The 19,113-nt window shown below is 32.3% G+C and overlaps 3 protein-coding genes and 1 non-coding gene across 4 annotated transcripts; 1 reads left to right on the top strand and 3 right to left on the bottom strand.

Annotated features, from left to right (window-relative positions):
- Positions 1-1,209: 1,209 nt before the first annotated feature.
- LOC133283687 (chaperone protein dnaJ A6, chloroplastic-like) lies at positions 1,210-5,205 on the top strand. The gene is made up of 8 exons (XM_061480585.1): positions 1,210-1,358; positions 1,691-1,797; positions 2,153-2,294; positions 2,442-2,499; positions 3,343-3,385; positions 3,731-3,779; positions 3,864-3,944; positions 4,032-5,205. Exons 2-8 carry the CDS (start codon positions 1,691-1,693, stop codon positions 4,872-4,874), a joined length of 1,323 nt encoding a protein of 440 aa, XP_061336569.1. The 5' UTR covers positions 1,210-1,358; the 3' UTR covers positions 4,875-5,205.
- A 316-nt stretch (positions 5,206-5,521) lies between these two features.
- On the bottom strand, positions 5,522-5,606 carry TRNAM-CAU (transfer RNA methionine (anticodon CAU)). The gene is given in 2 exon segments: positions 5,522-5,557; positions 5,569-5,606. It is a non-coding gene; the product is annotated as a tRNA-Met (tRNA).
- A 1,473-nt stretch (positions 5,607-7,079) lies between these two features.
- On the bottom strand, positions 7,080-9,033 carry LOC133283716 (linamarin synthase 2-like). The gene is made up of 2 exons (XM_061480623.1): positions 8,512-9,033; positions 7,080-8,116 (listed from the first exon to the last, which is right to left on the bottom strand). The coding sequence occupies exons 1-2, from the start codon at positions 9,020-9,022 to the stop codon at positions 7,185-7,187; spliced, it is 1,443 nt and encodes a 480-aa protein (XP_061336607.1). The 5' UTR covers positions 9,023-9,033; the 3' UTR covers positions 7,080-7,184.
- A 3,471-nt stretch (positions 9,034-12,504) lies between these two features.
- On the bottom strand, positions 12,505-12,975 carry LOC133283673 (EPIDERMAL PATTERNING FACTOR-like protein 1). Its single transcript, XM_061480568.1, has 2 exons — positions 12,859-12,975; positions 12,505-12,735 (listed from the first exon to the last, which is right to left on the bottom strand). Exons 1-2 carry the CDS (start codon positions 12,973-12,975, stop codon positions 12,505-12,507), a joined length of 348 nt encoding a protein of 115 aa, XP_061336552.1.
- Between the last annotated feature and the right edge of the window lie 6,138 nt (positions 12,976-19,113).

A 19,113-nucleotide genomic window follows, 5' to 3' on the forward strand; every position in this document is an offset into this window, starting at 1 on the left:
TTTTGTGATATTAGAAGTGAGATGTTATATTTACAAACTTTTTTGTTTACAAACTACATTATCTTCTTCTGAGAGAACACTAGTCACACTATTTTCTTCCCGGAGAACATAGTGCAATTTGTAAAAAAAATTTGTAAATGGATCCTTCCCTTATTAGAAAGGGAAAAATATTTATTCTTTTAAATGACACAACTTATATCATTTACTCTCATGAAGAAGTGGGACCCACACCTTATTTTTTTGTCAATTCTCTCTCCTCCTTTATCTATTTTTTTCTCTTTTAGAATGACACAATTTTACATTCTTTAAAATGATACACACTTTTTCTAATTATGAAATATAGAAATAATATAAATACTAAAATAAATAAAATACAACCAAGATATTATAAAATATTTTTTATATAATCTAGCAACTTTTACTTCAATTTTATAACATTATAAAGGTATGAGAAAGAGGATGTTAAAAATAATTGTACATATAAAATTAAATTTATATAGTTTTTTTGGTTTTCACCACCGGTAAAAACAGATTATTTGAGCCTTCTTCGGACTAATTGATATTTAGGCTCAAGTCGAGAATTAAAATTTTATATACTCAACAAAATGATATTGATGGGATAGAATTGACGTTTTTTTCTACCTATTTAGTTTCATTCCACCAACTAAACTATGTCATTGGGTAAAATAAAATTTAAATAGTTAATCCGTTATAAATAAAGATTAAACGTTTTTCTAATGACGGGAGATAACTTATTTTCAAGAAGTTTAAAATGATATCGTTTTGGGTTTAAAAAAAGTATTTTTGTAATTCTAATTTATTTTAGAGTTATATTAGTTTTTAAATATTTCAATCACAAAATGACATTGTTTTGAGTTTACTGAAGAAATATTCTTTCTTATATATAATGAAAAAAAACGTTTGTCCTTTATGTCATTCTAAATGAAACGATATGGTTTTGATGCATAATTAGTAATTTTTTATATTCTCTCCAATCCACAAAGGAGAGAAAATATGGGAGAGAAAAGACAAAAATTTATCATTTATGCATCAAAATAATGTCGTTTTGTTTAAAATGATACAAATTTATATCATTTGAAAAGGAAAAATATTATTTTTTCCGTAATTAATATCGTGGTGACAAGAATGTATTTTAGCATTGGAGTATAAGGGAGAATGCATTGTTAGGGTTCTAAAAGCCGCGAAGTAGATAGTGAGGTGTAAAACTAAACTGAACACTGTATCCTCATCCTCCAACTCCCACTTGTGTTCCAAACGTACACATACAAAACAATACTTACCCCGTGCCCTTCCCTTCTCTCTAATACCACCAGAGACAGCGCGTAACAGTGGCTAAGGTTAAGCAAAACTCCATTCCTATTCTTGTTTATTTTGTGTACGCCAAATTACAAGTTTTTTTTCGTTCCTTTGGTTTCTGGTATACTAGCTTGTCCTTCATTAGTCATTACTTGGCATTTCGAAAGTGCTTTTTTCCTCTTTATTTTATTTTAATCGAATTTAGGTACCTTGTAATTCATTGGGACATATGTTTTGCTTCTTTAATTTTTTAGATATATTCAGATAGTCTCTTCCCAGGTTTGGCACAGAAATTTTCAGTCCAAAATTATCAGAATTTTTCATCAAGAAATTTTATATTGATTAGCATATTGTCTTTGTGAAAATATCTTAGATGGCTATTGCACCATTTGGTAGTGCATCAGCTACTCAATGGGGAATTCGTCCTCAGCTTATCACGAGATCGAGTGCAATTGGCAAGATTGCATCATCCTGCCACAAGTGAGTTTTATGTTTATATATTTCTTGATTAATGTTGATGCTCTTGCACATGGAAAATAGCTTAATTACTTTGAACATAGTTATATCTCATATTATCCTCGGGATATGACCATAAGCTGTTCATAAGATGTGATTTTGTTACTGTAATTGTCATAAAATGTCGAACATAGTTATCTTTTTGTTGTTTGAGTAAATACTCTGATTCTTGGAAACTAGGGGCTATTTTCTATCCTACCTGTCATTAGATATCATTATTATTATTCTGCAATGTCTTACTCAATAGGTACAGATGATTTTTTTCTGCATAGTTCTTTGTGCTGGTGGGTGTAATTAAATTAACACATTTTCCTTGCAGTTTTACAAGCAGGGTAAGCTTTATGGCTGCCCCAAGTTCAAGCTTTTTTTCTCGGGAATCCTTGCGTGGACTAATTGACATAGGTTCATCTCAAACTTTGCATCATCGCAAGGGATCAAGATTGATAGTTAGAGCAGATTCAGTAAGTTCGAATCGCTCGTGCATTTCTAAACAACAATGATTTTTCTTTTGGGTTTTTCTATACAATTGTGCCTTATGAAAGTACTCTTTAAATTGTTTATGAAATTCAATATATTAGACTGATTATCTAATGTGTGCCAATATACAGGATTACTATTCTGTCCTTGGGGTGTCTAGAAATTCTACTAAATCTGAAATTAAGAGTGGTATTCTTCTACAGCCCCTTCCTTTTCTGATTAATATAATTATGGTTCCATCATCAACAATTGATGCGTTCATATTTATTGTTTTTATTTACTCATTAGTTGTTGATTACTTCATGAATGACCATTTTTATAGTATAGCAGTGATCTCTGTGTAAAGGAAAATCACTTACCACGGCAGGCTTAGTCTGTTAATTACTCAATGATTATCACCTTTTATATAACTCTTGCTGCTGCCTTTAATCTTGAGAAATCAAAATACTAATACTAAAAAAGGTGCACCTAAAATGCATGTGAAGTGCACAGGATATGTACTGATAACGAAATCTAAAAGAAAACTGCCTAAGAAATCTGCCAAAACTTAGGATGAGAACTAGAGTAATGATATCAATAAGATGTGTAGTATTGATTAGTGATTTAAGTAAAGGGGATTAGCTTTCCGAACCAACTATTGGAAATTTTAAAAATTAGTTGCATTTTTTATGCCTTTGATTGTTCTTTGGTATTGTATGGTATGATGAGACTTTTGTTTAGACTAATAGGACAAACATCAACTAGAGTTCTGGTAAGATCCTCTAGGAAAATTTGCACCCAAGACTCCAGAAATTGATACTAAACATCCATTTGATTTCATTTCTTTGTAGTGGATAGATTTACAAAAATAGTTTATAGTTAGTGATGGATGGGAAACATCAACAACCAGGGCTAATGATAGATGGTTGTGATTAAGAGATTATTATTAACTAGATCGTGCATATGATTTACTTGATTACACATATTTTTTGTGGGTTAGTTTGCTGCTCTGTCATTACAATATCAAATTTCGATCTACTTTTGACGTTTCAGCTTATCGGAAACTCGCCCGAAATTATCATCCGGATGTGAATAAGTGAGTTTTTTCGACCTTTTTCATATTGAACATCATCTACTTTCTAATGCCCTTCCTTTTCCTTGCTCCCCACTGTATTTTTCTTTTGTAACTTTTAACTTTTTTATCTCACTATTGCTGTGGACACAGCGTTTCAGATGTCTTGGACTATAATGCCTGCAGGCTGTCCTTTTTAAAAATTTATGTTTTTGTATACTTCCTGACCTGCTTATTGGATAAATTCTTTTGGCCAAGTACCTACCTCGTCACATGTCAATTTTGCTAGTTGCATGATTTTCTCTTGTCATAATCATTTGATTAATGTTGCTTATTGTTGAACTATTGTATATTCACTTTATGCTGCAGGGAACCTGGTGCAGAACAGAAGTTTAAAGATATTAGTAATGCATATGAGGTAAAACTACAGATTATTGAACACAGCTGGCCATTATGCATTTCTAGTCATAATTGATCTTCTGTATTTTAAATTCTTTTGTAGGTCTTATCAGATGATGAGAAACGACCCATATATGACAGATATGGAGAGGATGGGCTTAAAGGTTCAGGAATGGGAACGGGGGTAAGTTACATCTGAAGGTGATGGGGAATTTTATTTTGTTATCACATATTCCTGTTTCTCAAAGAAAGATTATCTTTGTTATATTAGGATTTCAGTAATGCTTTTGATCTGTTCGAGACACTATTTGAGGGCATGAATGGTGGCATGAACACCAGAGGTTCTTGGAATGGAGCAGCTGATGGTGAGGATGAGTATTACAGTTATGTTTTGAACTTTAAAGAAGCTGTTTTTGGAGTGGAAAAGGATATAGAGATTAAGAGATTAGAGAGCTGCGGAACTTGCAAGGGTTCAGGGACTAAACCAGGGACTAAATCATCCAAATGCAGCACTTGTCGTGGTCAGGGTCGTGTTGTCTCGTCAACAAGGACTCCATTAGGTATCTTTCAGCAGACAATGACATGCTCTTCTTGCAATGGTACTGGAGAAATTTCAACACCTTGCAGTACATGTTCTGGGGATGGTCGAGTGAGGAAAACAAAGCAGATAACTCTAAAGATTCCAGCTGGTGTGGATTCTGGTAGCCGTTTAAGGGTCCAAAATGAAGGTAATGCTGGAAGGCGCGGGGGTTCTCCTGGTGACCTCTTTGTTGTTCTTGAAGTTATCCCAGATCCTGTGCTTAAACGAGATGACACTAACATTTTATACTCATGTAAGGTGTCTTATATTGATGCAATCTTGGGGACTAAAATTAAGGTTCCAACTGTAGACGGCATGGTGGATTTGAAAATCCCACCTGGGACTCAACCAGGCTCAACACTTGTTATGGCTAAGAAAGGTGTCCCCCTGCTGAATAAAAAGAATATGAGGGGTGATCAATTGGTTCGAGTGCAAGTTGAAATCCCTAAAAGACTGAGCAGCGATGAGAAAAAACTTATTGAGGAACTTGCTGATTTAAGCAAAGGCAAGAAGGCTGCCACCATTACGAGATAATTTTTTGTGGGAACCTTTATGTCCTATGTATTTATAACCCCATAAATATTCTTTTCCTTTTTATGGATGCTCCATTCTTGACCTTTAGACTGAGAACTTGGAGAAGCTATTTATTATAGAAATGTTGGAGGGGTGAGCATGTATTGGTGGGTGTAGGTTATTAGTCGTTATAGACACATGGATATGAAGAGCAGAATAAACTAGAGATATTTTTCTTCATTGGAATTTACTTGCTTTTTGTAACTTTATTTCTTTTAGACAAAGCCGAATGATGTGCACTCATTTACTTAATGTTATTTATAAAGAAAGAAGAATACAAAATCCCTTATTGTTGGCATATTTTGCACGTCCCAGTTAACTTATGCTAATATCAGTTAAAGTTCCAGCAAGTTCCAGCACTAGCAGAAGCAAGAAAATTTGGAAGTAGTAATATGTGACAATTGTGATGATTAAGAGTTGCAGTGATTGATGCGCGCGTGTTGATCTAAGTAGAAGCGACTTGAATTCTTTTAACATGCGATGACAGTGGTCATTTGCAGGGATATTTAAGAGCAAGTACCTTTCAAACAACTCAACAAGTACAAAAGAAATGTTTGAGAATAACAAACACTAAAAGATAAATAAATAAAGGGGCTATAAAAAAATGATGGGGTGAGAGAGGCTCGAACTCTCGACCTCAGGATAACTCAGAAGCTATGAGACCTACGCGCTAGCCAACTGCGCCACCACCCCTTTGGTTTTACCTGTACTCTGTTGAAAGTAATTTAACTAATATTCCATATTGGGATTTCGTTTGAGAAACTTACAACTAAAGCATTATATAGCACGTTTGTTATATTTGTTCTTTCATTAATAAAATCTATTTTCCTAGAGCAATCCCAATAGATTGTTTTTGGAGTAATTCTTATCAATATTTAAATTTAACTAACTTCTATGATTGGATCAAAATTCTTAAGATCGTATACTAAATATTCAGTACATTTTTATGACTGCTTTAAAGGGGAGGGAGGGGGTAATTGAGTTGAGAAGAAAAAAGGGGAGGTTTAAAAAAAAATTAGGAGAAAATTCTTACTTTAAATAGTATATATATATATATATATATATATATATATATATATATATATATATATATATATATAGGGTAAACCTACTATCCTGCAACATAATCTAAAGCATTTTTCCTACTCAAACAAAAATCATGTAGGTCCCATACATATAATAAAAACAAAAAATAAAAAATGCTGGTGCAAAAATCAATGGGTGAGTAGGTAAAAATTGTTATATCATGTTACGTAATATTAGTTTTTCTCATATATATATTTCATTTGAGCTGAAATTTTATCTTGAGATTCTTCATACATTTCATTCATTTTTCTTCAAGCTGGATACTCTGATTTGAATTTCCCCTGTATAATTCCTTGATAAATCGTGAACAGAAATGATTTTTGTAGTGACCTTTGTTAACTCTTTTTGACTATTGCTATCTTGTTGATAACTTTAGGTCTTTGTGGTTTAGTGGTTTACTCTTTGATCTTGGAGAAATACTGATAACATGTTCTCTGGCACTCGCTTCATAACACACTAGTTTTGAGTGAAATTTCATTCTGGCCACACCAATATAGAGTGGGCTAGGTTATTTTTTTAGTGGACTAAGTAAGAAACTTCACAAAATAATTGAAAGAGTATTGAAGAATGTGTTGATAATATTTTTATATCTATTACTTGAGACTGCATAAACTCCTTTGCATTTCTGGTTTTGGTAACAATAGCATAGCTTTTATAGTCCTGTGAATAATTTTTTCCACGTTGAGGAGGGTTTTCTCACAGTAAATTTGATGGACATAATTTGCGATTTATGTACTTTATTTTACTATGGTTTGGTTTACTTAGATACTTCTAATTAGAGCTCACAAATTTTTTATTTTATTATTATTTCCCCTGCGTGGTTCTTTCCATTAAACATAGAACAAGAACTTAAAGTGTGAGCTACTTACTCAAATCTTTTGGCACAGTTGGTCCGGAGGCTGTGTTCCCTTAACCAGTGGTCTCGAGTTCGAGTCCTGGGTATGGAAAAAAAGGGTTGGGTAGAGCCGCCCCCGCAAGGGTCCTACGGTGCTCGTTTGGGATTAATCTCACCCCCGAAGGGGGTGAGGATACCCTTCAGTTACTGAAAAAAAGTGTGAGTTACTTTTACACGACCTGAACATTTACTAAATTTATTAAATTACTCTACAAAATAAAAAGAAGAAGAAGAAGAGGCTTTTATTACAATAGCCTCTTACAAGACCATAACACTGATGAAATTTTGAATCACTCTCCAAAATGAAGAGCCTCTTCTATTAACCTATTGAAATCATTATAGGATGAGCCACCTATATCCGTTGCTTGTACTGCTTTTTTCCTCCATTCTAAAACGTTTTGCTTCTTTTCCTTTGCCTTATCTCCTTCCATCATTTCCTTAACAAGCTCAGCAATCTCTCCACGCTTTACATCATGATTTATCTCCACCCCTATTCTCCAATTTGTACACGCATATCTACAATTCATTTGCTGCTCTGCAAAGAAAGGCCAGCATATGATAGGCACACCCCCACATATAGCTTCTGTTAGTGAATTCCATCCACAATGTGTTAAGAAAAGCCCAATTGATGGATGTGCAAGTACTCTATCTTGAGGGCACCAACTTGTGATGTATCCCCTTTCTTTAATCTCATCAGAAAACTCCTTAGGTAAAATTGCTGATTCACCCATTACTACATCATGCCTAATTATCCATAAAAATGGGTGCTTGCTATTTGCAAGACCCCAAGCAAGTTCTTTTAGGTGATGCTCAGTTATCACAGTCCAACTTCCATAATTCACATATATAACTGAATTGGGTTGCCATTTATCTAGCCAACTGAGGCAATTGGAGTCTTCCACCCATAAACTTGACCCAAGGGACATAAACTTGTTCTCAGGGACATGCCTACATAACAAGGGAAGTGGGCCAATGTTGTATATGTTGGGAAACTTGGCCTTTATTGCAGCAAGGACTTCTAGTTCAAACTCTTGAAATGTGTTAAAAATGATAGCTGATGATGTCAAGCATTTCTCTACTTCTGACCCCATGAAATTGAACATGGTCTCATCAAGATTTGTTGTTCTGATAAAGCTTGGCATGTCTTTGAGTCTAACATTTTTCATACCTGGAATCCAATCTATGGGCTTGTCCAGTGCACTGTCAGTAATGGATTCATTATCTGAAACAAGATGATAAATAATTGCAACTTAACCAATCCAAACATTTATATATAATGCAAAACATGTGTAAAGAACTAATTTAATCCAAAAGTTTAAGCTATTGAGTGAGGCTACGTTAATGATATTATATATGTCTCACACGCCCCCTCACAAAAGAGCACATTGAGTTTGAAAGATTGATGATGCATCAGCTCAGCCTACCTCTGCTAAGAAATTCATAAAGAAAATGGAGTGCGGCGAGGATCAAACTCGGGACATCGAGACTCTGATACCATGTAAAAAATCAATTCAACTCAAAAGCTTAAACTGTTACGTGAGACTACATTAATGGTTTTATATATCTCCAACAACATTATTATAACAAAATAATTCATAATCAATAACAAAAAGCAACCTTTGAATGGAATAATGCCTCTGTTAGCTAGTTCACCGAATTGCAAGTATCCCATGAATCCACAAGCAGATGCAGTCCAAAACTGAGCTTCAGGTATGTTCAATTCCTGAGCAGCTTTAATTGCAAAGCTCATGACCCCATCAGATATTATGCAACTAACAGGAGGAACCCTTGAAGATGTGTTTAGCTTGGTCAAAAGCTTCTTGAATGGTGCCAAAAAGTTCTTTCGGGTTGAATCACACAGGGCTGAGACATCTGGGTTTGTATCACCATCTCTTTGTGGTAAACTATCTGGGATAGTCTCAAAATCAAAACCTGGTTGGCTCTTAACAAAGGTTTGTCCCAGAGACCTGACCAAACGTCTATGATTGGATTCAGTGTTGACAAAAGTTATGTGGAACCCTTTCCAGTGAAGGACCTTGGCCAATTGCATAAAAGGGTTTATATGTCCCTGTCCTGGGAAGGGAACACACACTACATGGGGTTGGGACTTTGTATGTGAAGACTTCATTTTTTTCTTCTAATGTTCTGATTCTAGTCTATGCAGTTTACTGCGTTTTGTAGATTTATTCATTGACAAAAGCTAGCATGGGATCAATATTCCATTACTATAATTAATTAATAGATCAAAGGAAGTGGTTGAGTTGATGATTTCAACGTGTCCTTGTGGAAAAGTTTGCACAAGTGATGACATCAATAGTTGAGAAAGAGATTCTTTTGGAATGCTTGGCTTAAGAACAGATGCCAAAACATGCCAACTTCTGTCAACGGTGTGAGTTTTTTGATGCGGACAAATCTTAAACAATTTTACTTACACATCATTTTTTATATATTTTATTTTAGCAAGATAATAAAATATATAAAACACATTATTTAATCATTTTTCTTTTTAGTTTTTCCAACATAAGGAATTATATAAAAATCATTTCCCAATCTAAAACTTATGTTAGTATTAGAGAAATATAAAAATTATTAACGAGCCTTCACTCATAAGCTTTCTTTAGTTATTGAGTGAGATAATTGTTTATCCTAATATCAGAGCCTCTTGATTATGGATTTACCAATTCAATAATTATCGCCCATCATTTTTTAGTGAAATCAAGTCAATATAAGGTAGAAAAAGAATGGACGTGTACAATATTAATGCTTCATGCCCTTTGATGGTTCTTCACCTATAAACTTAAGTTGTTGGGTGAAACGATTGTTTATTAGTGTGTATGTATTTTATTTTATTTTTTTTAAAAAAAAACTTTATAACCCAAATCAACATTACAAGCTGCATATCCATGCGGTCAGGCCCAGCTCGCATTTAATTGCTTTACAATATATATAACTAAGAAAATATTGAAACTACTAAAATAATTGATGAGGCACGAGCTGCCATTTTTTTCGTCTTAAGATTACTGAAAGGAAAATCATTTTTTTATGAAGTAAAAGAAAACACTCATATTTCTCTGACATAGAAAAATGAGCTATTTTTCTAAAACAAAAAATTGATAGACCTCGTTTCATTGTGTCAGAATATGGACAACATCTTCTATACAATATGGACAACATCTTCTATACAACTGTAGTAGGTAGCTCTTTCCTTGAACAAGTGACATTTGGATAAAAAAACATTTCTCTCTCTTATGTGTACAAATATCACAATTATTCATGAATTTCTATTGACTGGTAGCACCAAGCAAATAGTGAGACAGTAATATATTAGATATTTTTCAGAATAAGAGAGAACTTCTCTCCTATCAAGCTTAATAAAAACTCACTATTAGTGTTACTAGCACGAAGTACAAGCTAAACTCGACATCTTTTAATGTCAAGAAAATGAATGAACGTGGCAAAGTTCACAGCTACAGCTAACAGGGCAAAGGGTATTGCAGCATTTAACGGTAGAACAGCTTCTTTATAAGGAGTAATAAGACACTTTCTGAATGTTGGTGTGGTAGTTATTGGCGTCTTATTCAGTCAGCTGAAATAGTAGATTCCCTTGATGGCTGGTGGGTTTAGCCTAACACATAAACGGAAGACACTGCTTAAATATTCGATAGGAGTTTAGGTTCATAGCACGAAAGAGGAAGCATTAAAGTCATGCTTCAGTAACAATTTTTGCGATAACACATGTCAGTGTCAGTTTTCTCTTTGTAGGTGAAATGTTACTGAAGTCTTGTAAAAGCCACCAAAAGAAAAAAAAAAACCTTTCCCAATAGGAATCATTTTCCTCCAATTAATGTGCGTGAATTTCACGTCACTTTATTACATTATAATAAGGAATTTAAAGAATAATTTTACAAATAGGGATCTTTAAACTTTTTTATTATCCAATTTTTATTTTTGGAATCAAGAGAGAAACAGTGCATGGATATTTTCGTAAAGCTGTTAAAAAGGGAGGGTATTGTTGGTATGACTTATACTTCGTATGGTGACGAGGGTTCTTGTTGTCAGGGTCAGTATAAAGACAACTAAGATTCCGTTCTCAAGTGAGCGGGCAGAGGTTCGGGGGTCAGTGCCCCCATGCCTGTAGTGGGCCTTTGATTTATTATAATTTTCTTAGTAATTTGAGTTTGGGTCCATGAATAACTGTTGTTAAGATTTTCTAATCATATTTATATTTTTATTGTAAACCGAGTGACTTGTAATGAGTGGCCGTGAGATAAACATAGTACAGACAAGCTGAACGTAGCCATCCGTCTACACCCGTATGATTCAATTGTGGAAACAAAAAAAATTATGAAAAGGGGGAAGAAAACTAAATTTACACAACTCACATAGGGTGAAATGATTATGGGTTAATAAGTAGTCAGATTTTTTTTTCATATTTTATTTATATATAAGAAATAATAAAGACGAAAGTTGTAAGATTAAGGTTGAGAGGGTAAACTTTTATTATTCTACATTTCTCTTAGGGGACACGTTTGGTATACGGAATTTTCCAGGATTATTGGACAATTGAATTTTTTTAAATTTTGTATTTTCAAATATTACCGTAAACTGAAGGTAAAAATCATATTTTTGAAAATTGAGATTCCCGGATAAATTTTTTTTTTCCTCTACCAAATACCCCCTTAAGTTTAAATAGAAAATAAGATAAAGATTCTTATATAATGGGGCGATATCCACCCTAAGTCATCCGTCACTTCATCACGGTTAAGATTATACGCTAACATTTTAATGACATGCTTAATAGTTGGTCATGCTCTCTTTTTTATTTTATTTTTTGATAAATCAAGATTTGGGGCAAAGTCAGGATTAAAGTTTTAAATTTCTCTCAAAGATAATACTGAAAGTGATTGAATACATTCTCTCATCCTCACATGCTCAGCTGTTGTGCGCCAACTGAACTACCACCGTTTAGTTCATCATGCTCTCTTACGGCCTTTCCCTTCAAGAAAGAGCTTAAAGGGTCATCGGGAAACTAAAAGGGAATAAAGAAGGAAAAGAACATTTCCTATGGACAACTAAGAACTATCACAACGAAACAATTTTATGTAGGCACAACTTATCATGTTTAAAGATAAATTGTAGGGACAAGTGTATTTGACTCACACAACCTTATACATATTAACAGTCTATTTATGTTGCAAAACCTTTTTTATTTTTTTTCAAATCACACTCGCCTTCTGTTCAGGAATCAGGACCCCCAAGGTTAGCATATAGTCTTCATTGACTGGAAGGAGAATTAAATAAGCACATAGAAAAGCAGTACAAAGGAAACTATCACAAAATTTAGACTCAACCATAAAGTAAGATTTCAGGTCCGTAACAAACACTGTACAAGTGTATCAAACTCCAAGGTATACAATCAATGGTGACGCAAGTTACACACATCTGTGAAACCTAAGCATTCCCATTGACCCTTCTTCAGGCACAATATCAGTTATAATTAAAACTTATAATTATAAAACCAAAAAATAAAAGGGGGGGGGGGGGGGCAATTTCCATTTTACAAATGAAGGTGTGAGGATAATCCCCATCAGAATAAGAAACAAAAAATTTCTAAGGGTTGAAGAAGTGGCCACCACAATGGCATTTCCAACTCAAAGGCTTGTAATTGGAGTACCTATTACCTTGAAGAAAGAAACTTTCCATGGCAAGATCTGGCTGAACCCGCTCATGGCTAGGCAAGTCTGGAACTTGCACTGCCATGCATGGATGACACTGGTTGCACTTGTTGTGGCATCTAGGAGGAATTGAACCTAACCTGTTTTCCTCTTCATATAACAAGTCCTGCACATAACATACATACCCAATTGAATCCTTTTCAAACCAAAGTATACACACACACACACATAAAACAGAGGCAAAGGGAGTGAAGAGGAAAAAACACCATTGCTTTACATTAAAGCCTACCCTTGAAGGAATTGCAGGCTGCGGTTGATTGAAGCAAGAAACTGAACACATCAAGTGGTTCACTAGAACTATGATAAGCAAGATGGTGAAGTTATAATATGAATTAAGTGAAGCCATGAATGCCTTTTATGTCACTCTCTTGAAGTCATTCCCCATCTAAACTAAGAGGCAAAATTAAATATGAGTTAACTGAGATCCTAATGGTAGTAGTAGTACTCTATAAACTATCTCAACTTGTGTTGTGAAACAACCCAACCAAAGAGAGAGAGAAAAAAAAATATGGTTTGAAAATTTAAGTTTGTGTTGTCATTAATGGTTTTTCTTGTTACGGAGCATGGCGGAACAATATTTTTTACCAGACTGTTATATAGAATAATTTGATACGACTGGTAGCAAATTATTGTTATATGTTTGGTACGCAATATGATCACGTGTCTTGAAATTATTAGTCCTAAAATTCACTACTAGTGATAACGAATCATCACACGTCACAATATGATAAAAAATATGGTTTCATAGTTTAATCACTGTTCCGAGTATGGCAATAAGAAAGAGGAGAGTCATAAATTAGAAGGGGTAGTATAGAGAGGGATAGTGGACACACTGAGAGAGAGAGGATGCAGAGTGTGGCAGAAAAAGTGAAAGGAACGATTCAATAGAGGTAAACAAATTGGGAGAATCCACATCAGTATGAAGGGACCCCTTGGCCAGTATTCTATTATTAGCAGTTTGAGACCGGTTATAAGTAGCTGGATTGAAAGCGAAACGATTTTTGTTTCTTAGAGTAGGTAAAATAAAACACATAACTTACAATGACAGATGGTAGTTAAAATTGGCATTTATTATGCTATCTAATTTTCGTCTCATTTTCTTGCCGATTTATGGGTTTGACTGCGTTTGACTTAATTATTTACATTGTTCAATTGAGAGTTTCCCCATGATTAGAGGCAGAACGAGGGAAGGGTTAGTATTGGCAATCGCTTCTCCTTAAATTTTAATTTATTATTACTTTATATATAAAATAATATTTTTTAATAATAATAAGTTATTAGTATTAATAATTAACTACTCCCTTAAAAATATTTATAATAATTAATATCTCTTATTAATCTTAATAATATTTATAATTTTAAAATTTTATTTTTACCCTTTTCTTGCAAGTTTAAGCATGCAAGATCCCAACTTTGTATAAAAAAAAAAAATTGTGTATGATAGACAAAGAAATTAATAATGACTAACTACAAACTGACATTTATTTATTAATTTGCCCTAATAAATGCAACTCCTACTGATCGAAGAGTCTCATCAGGGATATTTAATATTTTGTGACTCTTTTAGTTTATCTGTTCGTGCCTATGGATAAAGGATTAACTTAAGTAACAAATATTATATATGTCCGTCTGTGTATGTGTGTTGTGAATATAATATGTGCATAAAGTACTGTTGTGTTAAGTGATCTGTACAAATTTAGATATAATACAAATTTAGATATAATTAATCGCGAATGATCTGTTTATAAATTTTTTTATAAATTTTTACAAATTACATCATGTCTTGCCGGTAATACTTCATTCAAGAATATATTATCAGTCAGACATAATATAATTTATAAAAGTTTGTAAATATAACTTTCATAACGACTACTTAGAAAAAGATATACCTAAGGTGGTGTTTGGTTTGGAGCTTTTCAAGAAATATCTATGTTTCTCAAGTATGACTTTTAGAAACACCGTGTTTGTTTCAACATATTTTCACCAAAAATCCATCTATCCAATTTGTATGGATTTATGAGAAACATAGATATCCGCACTGTTTAGAAACCCAGTTTGAAGGTGAGATTTTTTGGAAAACCGGTTATCTCACTTTTAATGCACTGTTGATTTCATAAAAGTTACTTAATTTTTCCAGTAAACTTTTTTTTATATTTTTCTACCTATCTCATTTTATCTCACTTTCCAATCATTTCTGTATCTATTACATTTCTCTACTGTTCCAAAAAAATTTCCACAAAGAAATGCCCCCTAATAGTCGTTTCCCTACTAGCGCTAACTGATTGGAAGTTAGGCGGAAAATGGGTCTTCCATTTAGGAGGAGACCTATTTGTATTACAACATTTTGTAATATAATGGTGTATTCTCTAGGCTGCATGTGAAAGGTATGCGCTGATGGGAGCACTTAAAAAAAGGCTTATATGTTATGCTAGTTTAGCAATCAAGACAAAATCCTCCACTCCGTTTCATAATTAATGTTGAGAAATATGCAATTCTTGCCACTTTAAAATATTGAATCAATTAGGCTTAGGGGTGTAAATGGGTTAGGACGGTCTACAGAGGTCTACGACCTAGTTTATATTAGGTTAAATTTGACTTATTACAAATAGTCAAATAAAATAGGTCTAAGTTTTTAAAAAAGCTTATTTAAAAAATAAGCCATAAACTTTTTTGTACATGTCAGACCTATAAGCCTATAGACTAGCCTATATAATATTATTTATTTTAAATAAAATAAATAAAATTATTTTTTTAATAATTTTGAAGAATAAAGTAATATTATTTTAGTTATTTTTTTAATTATTGAATGTTTAATAGACTTAAACAGGCTAATAGGCCTAAGCCAAAACTTTTATTTTTTAAATGTAGATCAAGTTAGACATAAGATCTTTTATACAGACCTGGTTTATTTAAATCAAAGCCTAGTCTAATCTAGCATATTTACACCCCTAATTGGACTTGGAAGAATCATGTGCGATTTTAAAAGTGAACAAGACGCCATTTGTCCCACGTATGATAATAGACACATATAAATATAAATAAATATCATTAATAACTAAAAATTAAATAATAAATAAATAATATTAAATAAAATAAAAAAAACTCCACTTTCACCGCCTTTAATTATAACATCTATCACTTTTTAAATTTATCACCTAGACCATTATGGTTGCTGTGTGTAATGTGTATAACTTGATTCCTTCCTTGAATATTAAAAATATTTGTATTGTATAAAAAATCAAAAACATCCTTAATATGTAAAATATTAATCTATATATAAAATTTTAAAAATATCCCTAATTAAAAAACCCTAAAAATAAAAAGATGAATTGTACCATACTTTAATTTTTTTAATTGGAAAAATATTATTTTTATTTTAACCATTCCTTCAATTTTAACTGAAATTATTCACATAACTGACTATAATATGATATTTTATTGAATTGATATTTAAATAAAAAATAAAAAAGTAAGTTATTTTAATTGTAAACAACAAAGCCCTATGTTGAGATTTCAAATGTAAGGGGTAAAATCCCATATTAAATAGAAACGGGTGAAGTAAAAACTGAATAAGCAGAGGGACTCATATACTCAATATTAAAAAAAACTAAACTCATTTATTATCATAAAATTATCGTTTAGCCTAATAATCTACGAAACACCGATATTTTAAAAAATTTGACATGTCAAAACGTCGTATCGTGTCTGTCTCGTGTTTCGTATTGATGCAATATAACTATTAACTATTATCTCACGGCCATGAGCTCCATACAGCCGGCTACACGCGATTCACCGCTGGTCCCAGTCTCTTGTTCAATTCTAGTCATGCCCTGCATTGAGGTTTAGGGTTTTTGTTTCTACTACTATAAACAGATAAATGCAACTGAACAATTGAAAAGATGTAAAATACATTTATAATTTAAGAGGGAGAGGAGTAATAGCAACGAATTCAAATCATAATTAAATATAAATTTTTTATAATTAAATCTTAGACATCTTAATATTAAATAATTTTTTCTTATAATATGTTATGAATATTTACATAACAAATAGTTTGTATATTGTAATGAGTATTTAAATTTAAAAAGTATTATTTTAAAACATTCCAAATTATAAATAATATATGCATGATAAATTCAAATAAAATTTAAAAAATAGAAGTTAAAAGATGAAAATTGAAAAGTATAATATATATATATATAGTTAATTCGAAAAAATTGAATTTGAATTCTAAACAAATAAAAGTTAAGAATAACATGTTTCCTTTTTAAAAATAAATAAACTAAAAGATTAAGTCACTCTCAAGTATAATTTATTATACAAAAGTAGACTGGGATTCGGAGAAAATAATATTAAACGTAAAAATAGTTGAGCTACATATATTATTATTATTTTGGTAGTTAGCTACGTATATTATTTTAGGCTTTAATGTTTCTAAAGTGAATGTAAATAAATTATTTACATTCGCTCTCAAAACAACGTCGTTTTGCATTGAAAAATTATAATGAAAAAGATTATTATAACCCTGAAATAAATTATAATTACAAAAATACTTTGATTTCTGTCTCAAAATAACATCGTTTTGAGCTCAATGTAGATAAGTTATCTATATTAAATGTAGAAAAAACGAACTCATTATTTTATCAACCAATGCTGCTTGACATAAAAATTTCTGACTTTTGACGTAGTTTTCTGTTTTATTGCCAATATTCAATTGAACTAGTAGGCATTCCAGTAAGGTGAATGAGCGCCACAGCACAAACATTTAATTCTTTGCCTACACGATAACCACTTTTGTATGTGAAAAAATCAATCCCAAATCTTCAACAGCAAAAAAACAACAAAATAAATAAATAAGAAAAAAGTAATCAATTTCAAACCCGTAAAAAAAAAAAAAGGAAAAAAAACCAAGCTGATATATAATTTGTTTAAAAAAAAAAAAAAACTCAAGCAGCTTTTTACATAAAATAAGGTTAAGGGTATAGGAACTATTTTTGTTTTACAATTTCCTTTTCGAGGTCTCGGGATTCCTTGCTGTGATTCACACAGCTTGCAATTAGCCAAAGCTGCCATAAGATAATTGACCTCGCACTGAGAAGGATTGTGACCTTGAGTGACCAAACGTGTACGTACCCATTTTCCACTCAGAGCAGCAAAAAGATGTATCTGCCAAAAATGTCAAATATTTCCAATTCTGTACACCATAGTGTGTTTCTTCTTAATTCTTACAAGTCACCAAAAGAGTGCGGATTATCATCAAAACAATTAAAATGATAATTTCTTTCCTATAATTTTTTTTTTTTTTCCAATGGGGGATTCAATCACACGCTGCCTCTCTAGCTTGTACCTTCCAAATCCTTTGTCTGTATCAGAATGCAAGTAAGCAGAGAATAAAGACAATAGTTATAATTGATTAGATGATAAAAATTTTAGTTATATAAAGTAATGTTAGGAGAATCACCTCCTATCCAATCCAACCATATCTAATATGTTTAAAGGGATTAATGTTTCTCATATTATAAGAAATAATTTTAGGGTTTTATTAATCTCATGTTAAAAGAAATATATTATCTCATATCATAGAGACAAACTTGTGAGCTTCACCACCTGGAAAAAAAAAGTCGCACAATTATCGAATGATGTGTAAGAGGAAAAATTTATCTCATGTAACATGAGAATAGTTTTTCCCATAATTTTATCTTCTATATACACATAAAAATGCATGAGACCAATGTTTTATTTTTTCTCTCTTTTCTTCACATGGGCCCCACACACTTTTATATATGTGTAGGAGACAAATTATCTCCTATAATATGAAAAACATCAAACTCATGATTAAATTGGATGATGGATAAATTGGCGGAGATATCGAAAAAATAAAGTAATATTATATGTAAATGTATATAAATAATAAATTTTTATAAAAGAAAAGAAAAACAAAAGCAAGTACTATGACCCCATTGTGAAACCCCCGAAAAATAATGATTTAATATTTCTCATATTGTAGGATATAAATTTATCTTCTACATATACATAAAAGTATGTGAGGTACATGTTTTTCTCTTTCTCTCTCTTATCCGCACATGTCCCACACACTTTTATATGTGTGTAGGAGATAAATTTATTAAATGACACAAGTTAATCAAACTCTTTTAATTATGAATATGGTTGTATCTAGGGGATAGAGATGTTCAGTAGGTGACTAGTATATTGATCTTGGATCTAAGTGCTCTCAGGTATCTATAGAGAAGATATCTTTGAGGTTGCAGATCACTGTGTATAGAATAATGACGTAGCCAAAGAGGGTGATGTGTATACACAATGATAGCATATAAGAGATAGTGTAGGTAGCATACTCATATAAGGTCCTATTACGCCTTTCTGATACACCATTCTGTTGCGGTGTACCGGGCATTGTGTATTGAGCACAAATATCACGCTTTTCCAGAAATTTAGCAAATGGGCCCGGATGTTGTCCACTTTC

The sequence above is a fragment of the Gastrolobium bilobum genome, unplaced genomic scaffold (assembly GCF_033153095.1).
Source record: "Gastrolobium bilobum isolate Gb01-03AN ecotype WA unplaced genomic scaffold, APGP_CSIRO_Gbil_v1 utg7888, whole genome shotgun sequence".
Taxonomy (NCBI): Eukaryota; Viridiplantae; Streptophyta; class Magnoliopsida; order Fabales; family Fabaceae; genus Gastrolobium; species Gastrolobium bilobum.